Source organism: Muntiacus reevesi, chromosome 16, assembly GCF_963930625.1.
Source record: "Muntiacus reevesi chromosome 16, mMunRee1.1, whole genome shotgun sequence".
NCBI classification, from domain to species: Eukaryota; Metazoa; Chordata; class Mammalia; order Artiodactyla; family Cervidae; genus Muntiacus; species Muntiacus reevesi.
In genome coordinates this window covers 38,290,461-38,314,993 of record NC_089264.1, presented here as the reverse complement: position 1 = coordinate 38,314,993, position 24,533 = coordinate 38,290,461, and the positions used below count along the sequence as shown (strand labels likewise).

Below are 24,533 nucleotides of genomic sequence, written 5' to 3'. Positions count from 1 at the left end.
TCATGATCTTAGTTTTCACTCCTGGATTATTTTTATCATCTTATTTATTGTTTTTTACCTTTCTTCTTCCAATTGGATGCAGGTCTCATGAAGACAAGACATTTAACTTATTATTACTGCCGCCTAATTTCTTAGAAAAGTTCCTAGAATAATAGACCTACAGTGTGTATGGGCTAAAGCTGTAAATCAATGTAATAAATAAAAGATGAAAAAAGACAAATTAGTTTGCTGAGTCTTACCACCCCAGAACTTGACAGGGAGTTTTCAGTTGGCAGAGAAAGGATTTCGTCTGACTCAGACATATGATTAATCATAAAGCAAACACATGTGAGACTGTCAATTTCTGCATTTCAATTCACATTATAAGATATATCTATCAAATGCATCTAGAGACTAAAGACAGCTGACAAGTTTGCTAACTGCAGGTATCCCATCACTTCCCATCTTTGTCCCTTGCTAGAGTCATTTGAACTCTGAGGCAAGTGCCTAGTTTTGACCTTACATATATTCACCACCTGATGGCAGACAGCCATCTATTTGCTCTCTCCTCACTATCCCCAGCAGATGGCTCAGAGATAAATAGCCAATAAATCACAATTTCCATGCATGAGAGGGTGTAACTACAAAGTGCTTATTTGCTCTTAAAATTGGTTCTGTTGCTGCCAACTCGATAAAGTCATTTAGTCAAAACTTTTGAGTGATGAACTATATACACACCATCTTCTTTCCTCTTGGAGTTGTAACTCTTGATTGTTCATTTATTTATGTACTAGTCAGGATTTTCCAGAGAAACAAAGCCAATAGATGTGTATATATACTGAAAGTTATTTATTTAAACAATTGGCTCATATGATTGTGAAGGCTTAGCCAGTCCAGAATCTGATGGAAGAGGGAGACAAGCTAGAGATTCAGGAACTCAGGAAGGAATTGCAGTTCAAGTTCAAAGGCAATCTGGTGTATAACCAAGAAAAATCAGTGTTGCCTATCAGGTCCCAAGACTGGAAAATTCTCTTTTGCCCTGGAGAGATTAGCCTTTTGTTCTATTCAGGTCTACAAATGATTAGGTAAGGCCTACACATATGCTTCCCTGGTGGCTCAGAGGTTAAAGCGTCTGCCTGCAATGCGGGAGAACTGGGTTTGATGCCTGGGTCGGGAAGATCCCCTGGAGAAGGAAATGGCAACCCACTCCAGTATTCTTGCCTGGAGAATCCCATGGACAGAGGAGCCTAGTGGGCTACAGTCCATGGGGTCGCAAAGAGTTGGCCACGACTGAGTGATTCACTTCATTTCACTTCACTCATATGCTGGAGGGTAATTTCTTTTACTCAAAATCCACCAATTTAAATGTAAATCTCATTCAAAAACACCCTTATAGAAAGATCCAGAATAATGTTTGACCAAATAACTGGGCATCATGGCCCAGACAAATTGACATATAAAAGTAAACATAGTAATTTGCTTGCTTGGGTTTTTTTTTTTTTTTTCTTTTTTCTAATTTGTTTCTGGCTGTCTTTCCTTTGCTGCAATTCTCGTAGGTCCTCAGGGTCATTATTTCCACAGGCCTTATTTCATACAAAACCTTGTGACAATCTGGAAAATTTCAAGCTCACATTCCAGCTCTTCCACTGGACCTCTGAGTAACAAGGCACTTCACCACAGAACCTAGTTCCTTTTCAGTGAATGGAGATGTCTATGCCATTATAATAATCGAATGGGAAAAATACACATTGACAAGCCTGTAAACACAAGCTTCACATTGGCAACTATTATTTGAAGCTGTGTTAATGTATCAAAGGTACAACCTTTCAAATCAACAAAGAAGAAAATAGAAAATTCCTCATGTGAAGCACGTGACAGTCGTGAGTAACAGAGTTATTAGAAAAAGGAAACATCAAATTAATACATCAAGTTTATTCATGAGGGAACAATGATTTCAAGAGTTAAGAGTTTTTAAAGACCACAAATGATTTTTGAAGATCCCAGAAACAGCCTCAAATTTAAAGTACACAGAATATCCATGTCTAACGTCAGGGGAATTTGCATACCTCTGATTCTCCCCCGGTGAATCTTGGAGATGCTGGTAGCCTGGAGGGTTCTGTGAGAACTGAAGTGAGGGAACTTATGGAAAATGGGCCTGTTCCTGAAAAGCTACTCAGAAGGACCCGACAGAACTTATCACTTTCCCACCTTCGGTGTACAGTTAGCATCCCACGTGTGGTTTGATGTCAAATTACTTTGTGATTGTCAGTCTTCACTGTTCCAGGGATCTCTCCCGTTCAGATTCCTGGCCAGATTGTTTTTGAAACTCCAAAGAGAGAAAGCATTTTTTTTGCTCTTACATCAGCGTCAAGTCCCCTTGATTAGTCCTCACCTCAGCATAAAGGCAGACCTTATATGGATCATTGGGCTGCCCTGGTGACACAGACAGTAAAGAATCTGCCTGCGATCCAGGAGACTGGATTCTATCCCTGGGCTGGGAAGATCCCCTGGAGAAGTGGATGGCTACCCACTCCAGTGTTCTTGCCTGGAAAATTCCATGGACAGAGGAGCCTGGCAGGCCACAGTCCATGGGGTCACAAAGAGATGGATATGACTAGGCAACTAACACTTTCACTTTCACTTTGGATGACATTTTACGTTTCAGCTCCTTTTATAGAAAATTTCAATTCCAGAGGGGTACCTTTACTCTCTGGCCCCATCAAGTCAATAATCCAACATTAATGGTGTTCCTTATCAGTATCCATCAATCTTAAATAACTCCAACCACGGGACAAAGGTGGGAATTCATTACATTCAGGCCTCCTCCTTTTACACCCTCTTCTTCAGAACTTAAAAAAATCTTGGGGTCTTTCCTTACTCAGGTGACTTATTTCTACCCTTGTTATCATGCAGTCTGGAGCAATCTGTTAGCAGAAGTTAGTAGTTATTCCTGCTGGAGGCTTGTGGGGCCACCTTAGACCCAAGAGAGCACACCATTTTCACACTAAACTAAAGATGATGTGTGTCCAGCACATCTGCAGAGGACACAACATGAAAGTCCAGTCAAGACCATATCAGAAACCTCTTGCAGTGTTCTCTCTGAATGAAAAGCAAACGTCCTCCTACCCATTGATAACATATATACATGTTCTTAAAAAACAACGTGTGTTTTTTAATGTGTCAGACAAGCTGTGATGATGATACTATGCAAAGATTTTTACATCAGCAACTTTCATCCTATAAGAACTGGAACAAAGAGAAGTTTATAGTGCACTTTTATTCTTTTTGTGATAATGGATGGATGGATGGATAACTTTCTTGGTTCAGCTCTGCACAGTAGACAGTTCGACTTCAAAATGTGCAGAAAAATCCGTTTTATGAACACTTTGCTCATATCGCTTCTCTCCCACTTCCTCTAGGAATGTCCCAGCGGGGTTGTTAATGAAGATACCTTCAAAGAGATTTACTCGCAGTTCTTTCCACAGGGAGGTAGGTACAAATGTGAACCAGTGAACGTACTTTCAGCTAGAATTATGCTTGCAGTCTTGAGTTTGGTTTAATCTTTCGTGGCATGACTCTACAGTTTTCATCTTTACATCCAAAAATTAATACACAGCATGCTGCACATGTGGTTCTCAATACATCATAAACGTGAGTTACTTACGAATTATCAAATATCTGAGAGTTCACTCTTCAGCTGAATACAATTAGTATTATCGAGTGCCTATTGCCACATCCCTCAAATGCATGGCGCTTTCTGACTATGATGGATGGGTCCTGAAAGCTGCAAAGCTTTTCACATGCATTACAATGTCTCATTGTCCCAACTTTCAAAATTAGAAAGTGTAATTATCCTCATTTTTTTGGATCTGAAATCTGGGGCTTAAAGAAGCTAAATGTTTTGCTCAGGGTCATACATCCACTGAAATGGCAGATCTAGGTTAGAATCCCCTGTGGCTCAAATGATAATCTGCCTGCAGTGTAGGAGACTTGGGTTTGACCCCTGAGTCAGGAAGATCCTCTAGAGAAAGGAATGGCTACCCACTCCCGTGTTCTTGCCTGGAGAATCCCGTGGACAGATGATCCTGGCGGGCCATCGTCCATAGCATTGCAAAGCGTCAGACATGACTGAGCAACTAACTACTACTAGGTTAGAACCCAGATGTTCCTGGAGTCTTATCTAGGCTCTCTGCTGCTCCTTTCTGCTCTTCCTCTCTGTTTCAGGAACTCTTCACTATCATCCCTCCCCCCCCGCATCTAAGAAAATCAGTACCACTCTAGACATTATTTTAACTGGGAAGAAAACAAAGAGAGCATACTGACAATGTGTACCTACTAGAGAAGAGTGAAGAGCTACATTTGCCAGTGGAACTTGCGGCCTCCCCTTTGCTCACTTGGCAGGATGCCCAGCTCCAACTTGTCCCTCCAGCTTGCCTGTTTCCAGCCGTGTTGGGTGCTGATGATGCCAGGGGAGAGAGCCTGCCCCAAAGAATGGTAGAGCCTCGTGCTTCATGTGGGCAGTGCCAGCATGAAAAGTAAACGTGAAGACGGGAGTTAGCAGCATAACATTATGAGAACACAATGTAGGCACAGTTAGACCAGCTGAATGACAGGGAGGACATAAAAAAGAATCGGTCCAGATAAACCGAACCTGAGCTGAAGGAGCCGCCATTCATCAGGCATCAAACACGGGTCAGGCCCTGGCCTGTGTTACACATCACCTCCCAACAACCCTAGCTCCGATTCTCCCTATCCATACACGTGGAAACCAAGGTGCACAGAAATCCATCCATTTCCCAGCCATCATCTTTTTACTTCTTTCCCACTTAAAAGATTCACTGTCATCTGATGCCCAAATAACTGCAGTGTTCTCCGAGGTAGTCTCTCTGATCCCACCCCTCTTTTCTACTCCCCCACCACGGTTTATTCTCACATGTGCCAGAGTTATCCTGGTAAAATGTAGGTTGCGTCACTGCTCTGCCCAGAATCTTCCACCCACTCAGAGCAAAAGCCACAGTCACTGTCTCCTGTTCTCTCTGCCTCGTCCTTCACCGACCCTCCCTTTTGCTCACCTCATTCCAGCCTCCCTGGCCTCTTGCCCTCCTCCAACACACCAGTCCTTTTGTTGTTTCTGAGCATTTTTTTTCATTATTATTAAAAAAAAAAATTTCTGACTGCACTGCACCAGCATATGGGATCTTACTCCCCACCCCCTCCAGAGATCAAACCCGTACCCCCAGCAGTGGAAGGGCAGAGCCCTAACCACTGGACCACCAGGGCAGTCCTGCCTCTGGGCCTTTGAATTCATTTTTCTCTCTGTCTGGAATCCCTCTTCTCCTAAACATCCATCTCAATATCTCATCACCTCTGCCTTCATTCAAATGCCACCTTCTCGGTGAGGCTTCCTCTGGCCACCCTGGCTTAAACCTCAACCCCTTAAACATCCTCCATGCCGTTTTCCTGCTTTAGCTTTCTCTTCAGCTCTCAAGAGCATTTAATAATGTATAGTTTATTCATTTTTGTTGTTTACTGTCTCTTTTTCCACTAGAATGTCATCTCCAAGGGAACGGAATTTTTTTTCTGTTTTGCTCACTGCTATATCCACAGGTCATGGAATACCGAGGGACAAATAGTCAAACTAACACTGCAAAAAAGAGTGAATGTGTGGATAAGTGAATGACATCTACCTCATCATGGGGTGATACCTGCAAAGGCATTTTTAATGGATACAACACTTGAATATTAATTATTTCATACAAAAACTCGATTCACTTTTGACTTTATGTATTTCAGTAGGTTAAAGACAATTTTGTGCATGGATTATCAAAATAGAAATTCTCCCTTAAGATGGACTTTTCAAAGAATTAAATAAAAATTCTGAGAAAACAAGCAGTGACCCATTATTACATGAATTTGCGTATGTCATGGGTGACAACTCCCCCCAGCCCATCCTGTTACTAACAACCCACAGACAGATATTGGGTCTGATACCAGGCTTGTAATGGGTCTATTGTCTTCATTAATAATGAATTTAGAATATAATTTGTTTAATACATATTTCTAAATTATTAAAAACCATGGAATTTTTTAAAAGAATGATGTTTGCTATAAACTGTCTGCCAATGTATTTATAGGCATTAATATCAAAGGCCTTAGCACAAATGGAAATCTTTTAGCTATTTTTTGATTATCTCAAATGAAAGTTATTACATACTACAAATTGGATACAACTTCACATTAAAAATGTATCTGTATCTGAAAAATAACATTTCAACATTAGAGAACATCTACTTAAGCATAATCATTTGCAAGGGAATCTTCTTACAAAGTCCAAAGGGATTTGCGGAAAAATCACTTTTGCACTCTTAAAAATCCTTTGAATATTCATGTTAATTGAATGCATAAATCTAAAAGCATCCAGCATTACTGAAGAAAATGAAATATTTTAAAGAATGATGACTTGCAATTTTAAAAATTAATATCATGCATGCAAATTGTATCTTGCAGTGCCGCTAGAAAAGAGAAAATGTCCTAAGAAAGAATGTATTCTCTGGTGGCAGTCAAATCCCTGTTAGAACATCCTCACACTTGTGTGAAGTCGTTTATTTAGTCTGATGGCCTGAAAGCAACAGATGTCTCTCATTAGGAGTCGTAGCAATGATGGGACCATAAATCACAATGTCTCACCATTTCCTCCAGGAAGAGACTTTGTCTTATTGCCAGAATCTCCTGCAATTTATACTGTGTCAGGCTCTTGAGTTTTCTCTACGGCTTAGCAGGATGGTTTACCAAGCACAACTTGTTTGGAGTTCTGGATATCAGCACAGCTGAGCTGAACAGAGGCTTCCTGTTTGTAGGGGATAAAGTATGTCTCCTATAAAACAAGCCAAGAGGAAATCGCATTACCTATATCATTGCAGCAATGTTTTCCAATGCCTCCTACAGGGAAGCCTTAGCTTAGAAGCTCTTAAGGCATTTTTAAAGCTCATGAAACTTACAGTCTCCTGGTTTACCCCTGCTTGTGTTGTAGGAATTTTGCACTTACTTTGACTATATGAGACATCTGATCAACAGTTATTGAAGGAATGAGTTTCAGTCAGAAGAATCTAAACAAGTATTTATTGAACATCCACTGTGTAAGGCACTTAAGGCATTTAGATGAGTTTTATGGACATAAAGATTTAAGTACTTTTTCCCAAATGACTGCATCTACTGAATACATTTATATTTCTAGGAATTTTCAGGGTGATTTATAGAGGACATAGTGAACAGAAACTACCACTCATGTAGGAAGTGAACCCTCCTTTCTGCAGTCACAGTGCCTTGAATTGTATATCCAAATGCATTGAACTAATTCTGTATCATGTGCATGAATTCAGGTGGGAGTAGGGGATGGTGGTGGGAAGAAAGAAATCAACCAGATTAATTTCAACCCACAGACCTGGAACATGATAACCAAGTGCATCTGTTCAAATATTCTGAAATATGTGTATCAGTGGCCTTTCCAACCAAGGGATTAGTTGATATTATCACTGTTGTCTGGGCATAGTTGGGTTAAAGGCACTAGACTAAGTCAAGAGTCCTGAGTTTATGGATAAACTTTGCCAGCGCCAAGATGTGTGACTTAAACAGTTTATTTCTCTGGGCCTCAGGTTGTTCATTTACCAAATGTGGAACAGAAGAATCCTCAAGTTTTCTTTCTAGTCTAACATTCTTTCTTTTATTTTTGGTGAGGGGGCTGTGCCACATAATTTCCAGGGTCTTCATTTCCCGCAGGGATTGAACCAAGCCCCTCAGCAGTGAAAGCCTGAAATCCTATCCAGTGACCCGCCAGGGAATTCCCTAATATCCTTTATTTATAAGAGTAAGTGTTGAAATGTCTTGATTTCATCACTGACTCTACCGTCGGCTAACTAGCTGACCACAGCTACTATCCCTAGCATTACCTACTCCCGTTTTTCACTTTTGTTGAATGTAGATAAATAGCTAAAGGGTATGGAAGATCACTTCCTAGTCTAAGACTCCATAAATTTTGTCCCCATCTGTAAAATTTCAACATTTAAATTTCAGCTTCACGAGTAAAACTATGAGAAACTGAACAAAGTTAGCATATGAAATTCAGTAACTGTTTTTATTGTTTGGAAGGAGTTGTGGTCAGAGGAGACAGGTTATACAGGAAGAACAAAGACCATTGTTACATATTTTGCACCCCAAACTATACTGAAATCTAGACTCCAGAATGCCAGTTACTCATCCTTTTAGCAGATGTTTACTGAGTATTTAAGAAGAGCATAGTCAGATGAAATCAGACTGAGATCCTTTTGTGGACAGTTTCCTTTTTCTCTGCAGAATTCATTTCTATGCCCAGCAGACACTTCCAATGCCTTAGCTCTTTCCTCTCACCCCATTAAAGCTAGCAGCATCATTCTCCTTCTTTAAAAACTTTCACTATCTTCAAATGCCTGCTGAAGAAATTCAAGCTTTGTCAGAACCTCAATGCTTTTCATGACATAATGATACTAGTCTTCACTGAGCGTGAAGTGTTAGTCACTCAGTTATGTCTGACTCTTTGCGACCCCATGGACTGTAGCTCACAAATGTATCTCCATTTCAGTCCATGGAATTCTCCAGGCAAGAATACAAGAGTGAGTAGCTATTCCCTCCTCCAGGGGATCTTTGACCCAGGGATTGAATTTGTGTCTCCTGCATTACAGGTAGATTCTTTACCATCTGAGTCACCAGGGAAAACTGAAGCGTGAAGTTCCATTAAATTAGAAGTTCAGACCCTTTCACAATAGAGATTTCATACACACACACGCACACACGCACACACACACACACAAAATAGGAACTTTTTCAGATGGAATATATTAAATCTGTAAAAACAAAGATCACATTTATTTGAGGTGGTTCAAGTGAGAGTGACTAGTCTATGAAAGAATAACAATGATAACTGATATTTAGTGAACATTTAACATTTGCCCAAGACTGTTCTAAGAACTTGCATGTAGTATCTCATTTAATGTCTTCATGACAACTCTATGGAGTACACATTGTGTAGGTGAGGAAACTGAGTTACATAGAGGTTAAACAATTTGCCATGGCCACATGATTAATAGCTGGTTGAGCTGAGATTCAAATTCGGGCCATCTGAGATATGATACCATCTCTCCGCCTGGTATCTCCTATCTAGGCTGGAAAACTGGCTTCACTTCCAGGAAACTTGCCAAGATACATTTAGAGGAATAGGATGCCCTCTGAACCACATTAGGGCAAACCCTGAGAGTGTGGGTCCCATAGATCAAGGTTTAAACCAAACAACCCCATCTGAAAAGAATGGTAATTATTATATGCCTATGTTATCTTGGCATTTTAAATTTTTAAAAGTTGCCAGTATTGTTTGTTCTGAGCCTTATATTCATGGTGAGTTCTGCTTGCTAAGATAAAGGCACTTACCCTGACTATATAAAGTAACAAAATATCTGCTTAATGAGCTCATTTAAAATACGCAAAATCCCTTTTTTTTACCCCGAAGATAAGTATAACATTCCATCTATCAACTCATATCTCCATAGAGCACTAAATAGTTCAAGAAGTCTATGTAAAATGTTGCTGAGAGCACAACTTGTTCGTAAATTAAAAAAAAAATAGCCTGACAATTCTTGATAATTCTAATGGAACTTCCCAACAATCACACTAAATTGATTGCAATTAAAATCCTGGCTCCACACCCAAAGGGGTTTCTCCCTGCAGCCCGTCAACACCAGATGAACATCCACTCTACTTAGAGTCCTTTCACGTACTACTTAGGTCCAGTTGTGGTGTCTGTTTGGTTCATTGAAAACATATTAATTCATATGTTTAAAGATAAGTGGTTCCTCATATCATATTTTGGAGAAGGAAATGGCAACCCATTCCAATATTCTTGCCTGGAGAATCCCATGGACAGAGGAGCCTGGCAGGCTACAGTCCATGGGGTCGCAAGAATTGGACGTGACTTAGTGACTAAACCACCATATCAAATTTAAAGGTAAGAGATAAAACACAATGTCACCGTTATTTTGAGAAATTGAGTGTATGGTTTACCTCATGAAATACATGGCCTTCAAGAGAGTTAACCAGCAGGGTGAAGCAGTCAGGAAAAACAATGCCCACAAAAGCCATGGATGCCTGCAAGGTAGGCGAGGAGTCTGCACAACTTCTGATCTCCTTTATCTGCAGAAGGCAATTCTCCACTGCTTCTATGGCTGAGTCTCTTGACAGCCTTCAAAAAGCAATTCATAAAGTAAAAGGTGAACAGAAGTTTTGTTAAATCCCAATAAAAATAAAGGATAAAAGTTATAAAATAGAAATAGATGCGATTTTAAACAAAAGATAAAAGGCTAGAGCCAATGATCTAAAAGGTTACTATTTTTTAATATAAAAAAGGTTAAGATAAAAGGCTAAAACCCATGAGATGAAACATTTAAAATAATCACATCAATTTGATCAAGGGTCAAGCACAGAGGGACTTAAAAATGAAAATTGTGCACTAAGGAAAGAAAACAATAAAAAAAATATATATATATATATATATATATAATACATTTCAAATAAAAGGGAGAAAGTTCAGAGATTAGGGAGACAAAGGAAAAAAGGGAAGAGGAAGAAAAGAAAATTAGAGGGAAATAACATACTAGAGGCATACTCAGAGGTAGTGCTGGATTTCGGAGAACCTCAGTGTCCTTAGGCATCGTGTGACTCTAGGACAAGCAGTCTACCCTTGCCCAGAGCCCCAATCCCACCCAGGACCCAGGCAAAGCAGGAGCGCCCCACTGCTTGCAACTGGGAAACTTTAGGACTGCACAATCCATTTAGACATGGCCACAGAATCTTCCTAAATCACTCGCTTCTACTTCATCAGGCAACCTTACTGGCTATGGGCTAGCATGGCATTCTGGTCAGAAAGACTTAAGTGACGTTTCACTCTACTGCTAATGGACTGTGTAGCTTTGGGCAAGTTTTTCAACTTCTCTGAATCCCAGTATCCTTATCTGGGTTGTAAAATGATGAACTAATAATTACACCACCAGTAATAGCAATTCATCTGTGTCTCATTATTAGTATTTTCTTATTTCACTTCTTTTAGAGATAGTCCCTGCCAAGCACTGATCCATTTCTGTGTTTGTCTCGCTTAAGCCTCACACCCACCTAAGGTTGCGTTACTCATCCAGGGTCAGTAGCATCACCCAAGACCCCTGTGTATTCTGAGAAATTCCATCTGGAAACAGAGAGCTTCTGTCACCATTGGTCTCTATAGGTAACTCACGCCTATAAACCTCAAATTACAGCCCTCTACTGAGAGAGGACGGACTGCTAGGAAGAAAGCAGAGAAACCACAAGTCAAAGTATATTCTCCTGAGCAAAAGAGGCTTGGACATGCTATCTCAGTCTTTGTAGGATATTGAAATGCTAACTTACCATTATTTTATTTCCAACATTTCAGACTCTACGACATATGCGCATTTTCTGTTCAATGCATTTGATACAGACCACAATGGAGCAGTAAGTTTTGAGGTAAGTCTTAGGGTTTGTGTGTGTGTGTGTGTGTTTTTTTAATAATGCTTTGACTTTGGAAACACTGAAAGGGATTTAGTACTGTTAGGGTGAAAATTTGAGTTTGGTGGTATAAATTTTTGTGCTTTTTGAGCCTTTTATTTCTTTATTATTGTTGTATTAAGAATGCTCAACAAGAGTGAACATCTTTGTCTTGCTCCTAATACTAGAGAAAAAGTTTTCCATTTTCTCCACTGAGTGTGATGTCAGCTGTGGCCTTTTCATATATTGCCTTTGTTGAGGTGAGTGAGTGATAGTTGCTCAGTCATGCCTGACTCTTTGCAACCCCATGGACTATAGCCTGTCAGGCTCCTCTGTTCATGGAATTCTCCAGGCAAGATTCCTGGAGTGGGTTGCCATTTCCTTCTCCATACTTTCCTTCTATTTCCAGTTTGTTGGCAGTATACATCTTGAAAGGGTATTGAACTTGTCAAACGTTTTTTCTGCATCTATTGAGATGATAAGATGTGTATCCTTAATTCTGTCAATATGGAATATTATATTACTTGATTTTTATGTATTGATTCACCTTTCCATCCCCAGGGATAAATTCTACTTTGTCATGGAGTATGATCATTGTAATGTGCTCTTGGATTTGGTTTGCTAGTATTTTGTTGACGATTTTTGCATCTGTGTGTATCAGGAATATTGGCCTGTAATTTTCTTTTGATTTTTTGTCTGGCTTTGGCACCAGGGTAAGGCTGGCGTAATTTGGAAGTGTTTCTTCCACATCAATTTTTTGGAACAGTTTGAAAAGTGTTGGTGTTAGTTCTTTAAATATTTGGCAGAATTCACCAGTGAAGCCATCTGCTGCTAGGCTTGTCTCTTTTGGGATGTCTGTGATTACTGAATCAATTTCCTAGTTATATATCTGTTCATACTTTCTATTTCTTCATGATTCAGTCTTGGTAAGCTATCTAGGAATTTTATTAATAGCTCTTTTAAATATCCTTTTATTTAAAAACTGGTAATCAAGTAAGTATATGTTTCTGGAAATTCTGTGAGCTGCTCTAGCAAATTACTTGAACCCAAGTAAAGGTTTGTTGGAAACTCCAATCTGTAGCCCATTGATCAGAAGCATGGGTGACAACCTATAGCTGCAGTAGCATCTGAAGCTGGGGGCCAGGAAGGGGCTATCATGTAGAATCTGGCTCTATCTCCAGGAAGAAAGTATCAGAAGTCAGTTGAATTGTAAGACATCTGGTGTTGGAGATTACTTGATTACATCTGGTGTTGGAGTGAGGAAATCCCCACTCACACACTGGAATTGTGTGCAGAATTGTTAATATGTATCATGGGAACCAGACAATTTAGAAGGTATGCATTTTTTAAAATTGGGAAGAGTGCATTTTGCACATGAACAAAAATTTCAGTGAGTGTCAGAATAAAGGAAAGCAGATGATGGTGTGGAATCAACAGGGAAGGGTACTAGTGGGCTGTATCAGAGAAGCCCACCCATGGACCTGATCAACTCAGTCTGGAGGACAAGCAGGAGCTGCTAAAGAGGATAAGGGCTCAGGATGGGGAGCAGGGGGGAGTGAGGCAGAGGCCTGGAAAAGAAGAGAAAACATTTAAGTCACCTAGAAGATGAAACGCAAAAGGGGGAGAGTGACAGGAAAGCTGGGTAAGGAGGCCAAGGGCAGATCTCCACACATCTGAGGCAGGATGCCAAGGAGGCTGAACTGCAGGAGGTGAGGAGCAAGATAAGAATTGAAGAATTTTCAGCAGGGAAGTTAAGGTATGTTCCTAGAAACAAAAAGTCCAATTAGCAGCTCTTTATCCCCAGAATTCAGACAGGGGCTGATGTCAGCTGGATCTACAGTGAAGGCATTGGAGAGAAGGAGGTGAAAAACTCAGGAGGTATAAAAATTAAATTAGCACACTAACATCTCAACACTTTGAGGTGCCAGGATGACAAAAGGGGGCACAAACTCCTGAGAGGTCGTTCAGTCCGTGGCCCTGGGGCAGAGTGAGCAGAGTACCTCCTCACACACTAGATGCTCACACAGGTTGAACGCTACTGAAATGATGATTCTGGGCCAGGAAACTCCGTGAGTCATCTCACAACGTAACCAAGAAAAATCACTGACTAAATAAGAGGAGACGCTGGCAGTGACTCAGTAAATGTGTGGACCAAGAAGCCAGCAGTGGTCCATGGGTTGACCCCGAAGCGACAACAGCAATTAGTGAAGAAGACGTGAGCCTATCATAGGTACCCGTCCCCTGTCACATGTCTTCCACTTTGGCAGCCGATGATCACCTGTGCCGATGTATTAGTGTTTGCTGTACTTTACCAACAAGATTAATTCCGGCATGGCCTTAGTTTAGCCATAACATAGAAATCAAATGTTCCAGTTCACCTAATAAAATCTTTCATAGCTAGGGTAGGAGTAAGGCAAAGACTGCTCGTGATTTCATTACTTAAAATTACTTACATATTAGAAATGTACCATCAATTACTCATAGCACATTGTACCCAATTTCACATGTAAATTTAGTCTGGTGTTAATGATATGAGACCATGCCTAATGTTGCTATTATAATATTTATGTAATATTCATCATAGTAATTGTGATGAATGCTGATGATAATTTGGGAAATTAGTTGTAATGACTATATACTATAAGCATGTTGGTAAAAAATGTCTTTTTAGAGACAAACTAATGGATGAATTAATAAATGTTAAATCAAAATCAAATTTAAAACTAGGCTATTGTAGTTATTTTTCTAAATTGAATAGCTACGTGAAAAGTCTCTAGAAAGCAGAAATGATTAAGAAATGAACATATTTTGACTAGCAGTAGATCCTGGGAGGTACAGCAGAAATAATCCTGATGCAAGATAAAGGGAAATGGAAGTTTTATACTTAATTTGCTTAAACCCAAAGGGTGGAGTGGATAAGACAGGAGGGGCCCTGGATCCAGACATGACTGGAGCTACAAATCCCTTTGCCATCAAGGGGTTGAGACCCTGTGAGATCCTCTGAGCCTCAGTGTTCCTTTCTGTGAAACACCGGCAAGCAAAGCTACTTCACAGGATAATAGGATGACAAAGTGAGGTCACTTAAGGGCTTGGCTGAGTGCCTGGCACCAAATATGCGCTCAATACTTATTAGATATTAACCATAGCAGGTACTACAAAGGAATTTTTTTCCAACGAAGCCAGTTAAGAATGACATTGGTTTTTTTCTCTTAACCAATTTATCTGCTAGTGACACAGGTTCGGTTCTTCTTAGTCATGTCAAACCTCTTTTTCTCAAAAGAAAGAGGAAGAAACCTTAATCTTTTCTCAAGTCTTGTGGGTAATTTTCATGAACTATCTCTTGAATATGACCCCTTCTCTGTATTACTCTTCTTATCTATTTCAGAATAGCTTTTTCCTAATTTGTTCTTTTACTTTCCAAAATGTTGGTAACAGTGATATCCTGGGAAATTTCTTTTTTTTTTTTTTTTCTATTTTATTTTATTATTTTATTTTTTTTATAAATTGGTTAAGAGAAAAAAACGATAGATGTAAGATCCTCATAGCATAAGAATTTCTAAAGGAAGATTTTCTGGGAAGAAAAGATCTCCTAGGATGTTCAAGAAATAACAAAAAATCAGAACTGGAATACAGAGGGAAAGAGAGGTGAAATAGGAGATGTTTCCAGAGAGGAAAAGAGGTCCAGACCATGTCTGTATATGTACAGGCTTAGAATTTGAGTGAAGAAAAGGCACGGCAGGAGTCAGACGGAAAAGTGACATGATCCAAACTACAATTTAAGAAACTCACTCTGCCTGAACTAGTGGTTCAAGCATAGACCATAGAATGGCAAAATGGAAGGCAGAAATCCAGGCAGGAGTCTGCACAATGGTTTAACCAAGAGTTGATGGTACATTAGACCAGCGCTGTCATGGTGAAAATTGTGAGAAAACAAATAAATGATATATACTGATGAGAGACCTGGTAAGATGGTGAGGGAGGGAGGAGTCAAAGGTGAATCCAAAGTATTTAATGGGCAAGCAAACAAAACACAGTGGGCACATCCCCAAACCTACAATGTATATATTGTTTCAGCCACCTACAATCTTTCCAAAGTTGAACATGTGATGGGAGCAAGACAGAGACTTCAGTACACGTGAAAGAATAGTGTGTCTTAATTCTGTAATAGTAAACACAATACTTAAGTTTGCTAAACACAATTTGTTTACTTATAAAGAGAGAATGAACATACTGCTTTAGAGTTTCATCCATAGATATGTAAATATATACATAGCATATGCATATATATGCTTATTAGTTATACAATTATAAATAAAGAAGCAGATTAGCTTTGTTAAGAAGTGAAATCCTACAAGAGAGAAAAAATATGAAAAGTTGTATAATTCAATCAAATTCAAGGATCTCAGGTTTTAAATAATATGAATCAAAATATTTGAAAAAACAGTTATGTGATATGGTATACTAAACAGAGCTTGCAGACTATTCTAAGATGAATGTTACCTAATATTAGATCTCAAAATTTGGGAAAGCATGAATGTGTCTTGCATATTGTAAAATGTTATGTACTTACTATTCATAAATAAATATATATTAAAAAAAAAAAAAAGAATGACATTGGTCATTTTATTGCTCAGTGATCTTACAATGAACACATTTAAGGACAGGCCAGATGATCACTGTGTCTGCAATACTGTGAGAAATAGTTCTGCATCTGATTATAAAACAAGCACTTATTTTTGTCAGTCACTGTACTAAGTATGTGAAAATAACATTAAAAATAGTATTAATAATACCTACATACAATAAGACTAGCTGACGTGTTTAGCACTCTTTCTGAGTCAGGCATTATGATGAATGAATTACACACAGTAACTTAATCTTCATAGGTATGATTATTGTCATTTTAGCAAATTAAGAAAGAGATTCACAGAGAACTAAAGCAACCTGCCCAAGGTCACACAGCTAGAAAGTAGGAGAGTCAGGATTCAAACTCAAGCAGTCTGGCCCAGCATACATCTCAGTAATTGTGCTATCCTGCCAGTTCAGTTCAGTTCAGTCACTCAGTCATGTCCTACTTTTTGAGACCCCCATGGACTGCAACACGCCAGGCTTCCCTATCCATCACCAACTCTTGAAGCTTGCTCAAACTCGTGTCCATCGATTTGGTGATGCCATCCAACCATCCCATCCTCTGTTATCCTCTTCTCCTCCTGCCTTCAATCTTTCTCAGTATCACCGTCTTTTCCAATGAGTCAGTTCTTTGCATCAGGTAGCCAAAGTATTAGAGTTTCAGCTTCAGCATCAGTCCTTCCAATTCAGGGCTGATTTCCTTTAGAATAGACTGCAGTCTATTCTTGCTGTCCAAGGGACTCTCAAGAGTCTTCTCCAACACCAAATTTCAAAAGCATCAATTCTTTGTCACTCAGTTTTCTTTATAGTCCAACTCTCACATCCATACATGACTACTAGAAAAACCATAGTTTGACCAGATGGACCTTTGTTGGCAAAGTAATGTCTCTGCTTTTTAACATGCTGTCTAGGTTGGTCATAACTTTTTTTCAAGGAGCAAGCATCTTTTAATTTCATGGCTGCAATCATCATCTGCAGTGATTTTGGAGTCCAAAAAAATAGTCTGTCACTGTTTCCATTGTTTCCCCATCTATTTGCCATGATGTGAAGGGACCGGATGCTATGATCTTTATTTTTTGAATGTTGAGCTTTAAGCCAACTTTTTCACGCTTCTCTTTCACTTTCATCAACAGGCGTTTTAGTTCCTCTTCACTTTCTGCCATAAGGGTGGTGTCATCTGCGCATCTGAGGTTATTGGTATTTCTCCCAGTAATCTTGATTCCAGCTTGTGCTTCATCCAGCCTGGCCAATGAGGCACATATAGATTCCCAGTCCCTCACCCAAATTCCTTACAGCCAGCTGAAATTGTCATTCAGAGTCTTGCAGATTTTGGACACACAACACTGTACATATACTCTTTATTATTAATGTCTCCTGCAGGATCTGCAGTATGCTATAATCAACCATGTAACATTTGCACAGTAAAATTATTTTTGTTCAGTTGCTAAGATATGTCTGACTCTTTGCAACCCCCTGGACTGCAACATGCCAGCCATGTTCTGGAGTTTGCTCAAACTCATGTCCATTGAGTCAGTGGTGCCATCCAGCCATCTCATCCTCTGTCATCCCCTTCTCCTCCTCCCTTCAACCTTTCCCAGCATCAGGATCTTTTCCAATGAGAAGACTCTCCGCATCAGGTGGCCAAAGTATTGGAGTGTCAACTTCAGCATCATTCCTTACAATGAATTTTCAGGGTTTATTTCTTTTAGGTTTGACTGGTTAGATCTCCTTGCTGTCTCAACAATAAATGTAGCAGAGAGTGCTACTGATCCAGTGTTCATGCATTCTGCTTTAAGATCACATGATCAGTCCATATTCCCAGCCTCTCCTCCTTCCCAGATAGGTGGGGCCAAGACTGAATTTCAACCAATGGGAGTGGTTGAAGTTGTGGAAGTGACCACAACTCCTCTCTCTTCCCATCTGTGGAGATCATGAGGTTACATATTTCAGTTTGCCTTGGAGCAAAGAATCCTGGATCTCTGTTATGACTGCACAGAACAGAACACCATCCTCACTCATATTTCACTGCATGTGAGTGATAAATAAGTTTATACTGTGTCAAGTTAGTATGACTTGGAAATATTAAAGTAGAATTTAAGGTCTTTTGATTAACATGATTGATAACACATAATAGGTGATTAGTGATAGAGATAAACAGATAAATAGATAGATGCTAGAATAGTTTCATGCCATTTCAGTTCAGATTTTGGCATTAAATGAGCTCTGGCACCAAAATTCACCACCACCCCTATCTTCCCAATAAAGGTTCTTCTTTTTCAATTTATAAAAAATATTGTTGGATGGGAGTGGTGAGTTGCGGATAAAAAAAATAAGGGCCTGTATTACTTGCCACATGTTAGAGATGAGGAGTTCCAGACTTTAGAGATGTTAAGTGATTTGCCTAAAGTCATACAGTTAATGAGTGGCAGAACCAGAATTGAACCCCAGCTCTACCTAAGGCTCTAAAACTTATGGTGCATATGACATAAACAAAGAGACATGAAGTAAGAGGCTGATAAATTCTAGAATATAAAAACCAAAAGATGCCTACTCAACAGAAAATCAGTGTAATAAAAAGAAAGAAATGACAAACTGGGAAACAATATGTGAAGATATATTCCAGACCAGGGATGGTTTTACTAATATGTGAAGAGTTTCTATAAATCAAGACATTTCCAAAAACTGCTCAAATTTATTCACAGTAGAATGAATACAAATTTTAGTAACCTGAGACAGAAATATTAATCTACAAGATTGAGAAAGATCAGAACCGTGATCCATATAGTATTGACAAGCTATAATTTTCTTATGCATAGATTTTGAAAAGAGAATTGGAGGGGCAATTTGAAAATAAGTATATAACATTTATCAATGTTCAAATCTTTTGACCGAGAGGTTCCACCTCTAGGAACTGCAGATATACTTATTCAGTATATATATTATGTATATATAAAGTCACTCTGTAGCTTTCTTTATAATAAGACTGGAAATCTTTAAATAATTCATCTATAGGATATTGGCTAAATAAATTATGGTTTATTCATATGTATGCAATGATGAAAAAGACAGGAATTATTTCCAAGTTTTATTGCTAAGTTTTTAAAACACACACACACACAAAGCAGCCTGTTACACTATCAATTTTGTAAAAGGAGAAGAAATAGATATTTAAATAAATATGCCTTATACTTGTATATGCATAAAAATTCTTCAAAAGTAAAAACAAGAAGGTACTAATGTCAGTTGGCTAGAGGAAAGAAATAGGGTGGATGGGGTCCAGAATTGGAAGATTTTTCATGAAACATCTTATATATTTTTACATTTTTAATTACATGAATGTCACCCATCTTTAAAAAAAAAATTGTAAAGAAGTTGAGACAGGAAAACAAGTACAAAATGTTGGAATGTAAAAATGTAAAGCAAGACTACAACTTTGCCCAGAATCCACTCCTGGAATTCCCTTCTGCTCTTTCATTCCTACCTGACAGCGGATTGTCAATTCCATGTGAACTCAGAATCCACCATATTGTGATGTTAACCCTGCCAACTGAGCAACAAGTATGTACGAACTTGATAGAGTTAATCTGGATTTGTCTGCAGTTCAATCAAACCTGCCTAACCTTGAAGTTGACTGAGGGTTCCATTTACTTGACAAATACATAGCCGCTGTCCTTGCCACACAGTTATAAGCAGCTTAATTCTTTTAATCCTCATAAAAATTTTTGAGAAGCTAGATACGGCAATCTCCACTCATGAAAACTGAGATAAAAGGATGTCAGGTTGTCTGAGAGAACAGTTATCAGGTGATACAGCTGGAATCTGAATTCAGGCTGCCCGGCTTCTAGCTCTGTGCTCTTAGCCACTGCCCACAACTTGATTTCTAAGTAAAGGCTTCACTTGGCCCATATTTTAAGAACAATCCCTATCTCTTGTTAGCCAGTCTTATCCATGGGAAGTGTGTTATGTATGTGCTTGTATTTTAAAAGTTACATTGTCATTAGATACTTTTCAGTAAGAGAATATTATGCACTTGTAGTAGGAAGTAAGACCACTTAAACACTTGCTTATGGGTCTTGCATTTGGGTGTCTGTTTTGACACAGTTTCTAGTTGACTTAAGTCACAGTTTTCAATTAGAAAGTGAGAATCTTGGGCTTCCCTGGTGGCTCAGTGGTAAAGAATCAGCCTGCCAATGCAGGAGACACAGGATCGATCCCTGGTCTGGGTAGATCCCACATGCCTTGGAGCAACTAAACCAGTGAGCCACAGCTATTGAGCCTGTGCTCCAGAGCCCAGGAACCGCAACCACTGAAGCCTCTGTGCCCTAGAGACACAACAAGGAAGCCACCGCAATGAGAAGCCTGTGCGCTGTTACAAGGAGTAGGCCCACTTGCCACTAGTAGAGAAAAGGATGTGCAGCAAGGAAGACTCAGCACAAGGAAAATAAATACATAAATAAATATAGTTATTTTTTTTTAAGTGAAATGTTAAACCTAAGGAGTGTGTGTGACCACAAAGAATGCTGGGAAAAGATGATCAGGAATTCATGAACCGTTTTGCTAAGTAAATGGTTCCAAATCCAGAGGTCTGAAAGCTTTACTTGTACCATCTGACAAAGAATTTTATTAGAGTTTGTTTTTATTTAGAAATTCTGTATCAAATTGTATTTTTATTTCTTTTTAGGATTTCATCAAGGGCCTTTCTATTTTGCTTCGGGGGACAGTACAAGAAAAACTCAACTGGGCGTTTAATTTGTACGACATAAATAAAGATGGCTACATCACTAAAGAAGTAAGAAATGCCTCACCAACACAGCTAACCTTTGGACCATTTTCATTTTTTAACTTGCTTGCAATTATCATTCTAAAATCACTTTTTTAGGAATCTAACATATTTTTTGTGGTGGCAGAGAAATATACTGATGAAAAAATTGGAATGGGTAGAAATAGCTTATTGCTAATCTCCAAAGTTATTATAAAACACAGAAGGATTACATCTTGATTTCTAATAGCATTTTAATAAATGTACATGGAATAAAGAGAGTGGTTGTAATGAGATTGGAAGAAAATATATCCAAACCATGTTAGAATATTTGGCCTATAACCTCTTTTTCTCCCATATAATATTGTCCACATGGGAACAGAGGCAATTTTAACATTGTGTGAAATATGTAGTGACCTGTATTATGTGGGAAATGACCTAAGGCAATAGTAGGGTTTCAAATACATTTCCAGGTGGGCTAATCTAAGGAAGAAGGCTCATAGACCAAATTAGGATGTGCATATTAAATGGCTGATAACTAATTTAAAACACAATGAGAAGTAAGTGGAGAAGGATGGGATAAGATTTGTTAATTGAGGATAGAGTGAAGGTAGGTTGAAGGACCATATTACCTAAATCCTGGATGTGATTCAATGTCTACATGTTCTTTCTCTCACTAGTTTTCCCCAGAGTTGTGTTTTGAGCATGAGGCTCCTCAAATAGAAGGTCTCCTGGGACAAACATTGACTAGCTCTGTTGAAGATACAGGGACAAGTTCACCTGACCGCAGTTATAGTGTAACAATTAACCTGATCAATGTCCATGGGTTTTGTGTTTGTTGAGCAGAGGACACATGGGCCAGAATGGATCTCACAAATGGGTGGCTGAATTAAGACCTCATGAGTATTAAGTATTCAGGTGCATTGAGCTGTCTCCTGGATACTTACTGCCTCTTGTATGTTTGGTGTACAACAAACATTTAGTAGTACAGATGCCTCCAGGATATTAGGTATCTCTTGGTCTTTTCTGTGTTTAACACAAACATGCTGTTCTTACCACTTACATCTTACACATCTCATGAATGCTATTTTAAACAATCTTCCACTCAAACCATAGGGGTTCACCTATGGTTTACAAACTACAAATTTTATCATTTAAAATGGAATTGAATACTGCCAAAAGTAAAAGTATATTACATGCTTAATCCAGACTCTTACGTGAAAACTTTGAAAAGAAGAAAACAAGTATGAACAATAAAACTGAATGTCTATGTTAACTAGATTTTTTTTTTCACTAAGACTGGAAATCACAAATAAAAAACTAGATTTGGTTTTAATAAAAATTAAAGTTTCAAAGCATTTCCAGCATAATATTTTGACTAATCCACATGTGACTTTAAAGTCACAATAGGAAAAACACATGGAAAACCCTAATAAGCTCTGAGACTTATCAGTTAGTTCTAGTATAATTCTCATGATGTGGAATGTATTTTATTCTCAGTAAATGGAAATTGATAGTCAACATATAAAATATATAATAAGCCTATAATGCAAAGATAGCCTGTGTGAAGTTGTATGGAAGTCCAAATATTATACCAGGGTGTTTTCTGATCATGTTAGATATACAGGAATTTACTTCATCTTGAAACCAAGATCAGACTTGATTCTTACATTCTGATTCTGCTGTTTTTAAGGCATAAGGCTATTCCTCTGGGACAACCAAGATATTTAATGAAGAATCAACCAAAAATTAAAACTTTGAAACTGAGTAGGAATAATCTGTCAAGGCTTCTCAGAGTGGTTTCTTTTCACATCATTTGTGGCCTCACGTAAATGCCTTTTCCTTTTCAGGAAATGCTTGATATAATGAAAGCAATATATGATATGATGGGTAAATGTACATATCCTGTCCTCAAAGAAGATGCTCCCAGACAACATGTTGAAACATTTTTCCAGGTAGGAATGCAATAGAGGGGGAATGAAATTAGGAGCAAATTTCCTGATGTTTGCAAAGTATCATGACAATTCAAAAGAATGTAAAGGAAAATAATTTTTTACTGAAAGTGACAAAGCTATAGAATATTTACCATTCAACCATGGAATAGTACCATTATTAATTTAGCAATTTTGGTTTTGAATTTATCATAATATTGATAATTCCACTTACTGAACTCATTCACCATATGCTCAATAGAACACAAGATAAGCAAGCAATTGCTATGTCTCATGTTTTGGGATGTTTGTTTTCATTTATTTCTCGTTAAGACTCTATGAGGTTATTTATATCCTCATTAGCCCCGTGTTACAGATGAGAAAATCAAGGTTCTATAAGTCAAATTGCCTGAACTCTATGGGAGCTGGAGGGTAGGGTTTTACTGGAACAGAGAGACTCCACATTCTATTAAAAAGGCAACAGCCTAAAATCAGTCAGCCTCATATGAGTCCTATCACCAAGAAATTACTAGTTTGTGTTTTGAAGCAGTTTCTCCTCATAAAATAAGCAGCTGGGCTTTCTTTTCATCTGCTTCAGCTTGTTCAGTTCAGGTGTGAGGGTACTGAGGGGTATGTCTGAGTAAAGGTTTTTGTTCTGTAATTCCCTAACAGAAAATGGACAAAAACAAAGATGGAGTCGTTACCATAGATGAATTCATCGAAAGTTGTCAAAAAGTAAGTAATGAGAGTAAAGGAACTATCCCTTTTGCTTTCTTAACAGCTGGACTGAGCACTATCAGCTGGCCACCACTAACTGAGCTAAGTGCAAAGGTCATATGCCTAAAATCATCACTTCTATACAACTGAGACGCAACAAGCTTACCACTGAAAACAATCACTGATTTATACAATCTGTTAGTCAACACACCCTGAGGCAGGCCATGAGGGAAGCCCTGGAGAGATGGTTGTACAAGTGTGTTTTTGCTCTTCAAATCCTTTGGAATATTCATCACTGAGGACAAAATATATGTGAGATTTGAATTGTTCTTTCCCCAGAACTAGAATATAACATATATCTTGTCTATCATATCCTCCAGAGATTTAGGATTCCAGTATGGCCAACAGTGTATCACTGATCAAATTTATATCCAATTCCTAATATAAACACCATTGCTTCAGTGTATGTGAACAAGATATGTCTTTGGCTGAACAAAATAGTTCAGTCACAAAATTAAACTGCAGAAGATTCTCCCTGAGGGAAAGTCCATGCAGTCCTCTACCATCTGGTGGCAGACACCTAGAATTATTTGACTTCCTATGTGGGTAGAACAATTAAGAGTTTTAAAAATAATTTTGGAGACAAAAGTTTGCTGGTGTTTTACTCTTTCTCATTATTTTCAAATTGATATACTTTCCCTTTCCTGATGCCTACTTGTTTTTCAACTCATATTTCAATGTCATGGTCTCTCTGAATTAACTTGGTGACATCAATCTGCTAATGGAGGTGTTGTTCGGCTTCTGAAAGAGCATGTCATCAGTTCTGCTACCATTTACCATTACTATAAATGATGACAATCTCCAAGTACCCCATCATGCCCAGTCTGTCCCCTTAAGTTTCAAAGGAACGAACTAAACTGCAGATACTGGTCAATGGTTTC

General features: G+C 38.6%; 1 protein-coding gene across 1 annotated transcript in view; it reads left to right on the top strand.

The window, feature by feature from the left end:
• Positions 1-24,533, top strand: part of KCNIP4 (potassium voltage-gated channel interacting protein 4) — a 535,080-nt gene that overhangs the window by 508,521 nt on the left and 2,026 nt on the right. Inside the window, exons 3-7 of the mRNA XM_065907483.1 lie at positions 3,399-3,468; positions 11,465-11,535; positions 20,867-20,974; positions 22,795-22,899; positions 23,548-23,610. Of these exons, the coding sequence (XP_065763555.1) occupies positions 3,399-3,468; positions 11,465-11,535; positions 20,867-20,974; positions 22,795-22,899; positions 23,548-23,610 (417 nt within the window). The remainder of the gene's footprint in view (positions 1-3,398; positions 3,469-11,464; positions 11,536-20,866; positions 20,975-22,794; positions 22,900-23,547; positions 23,611-24,533) is intronic.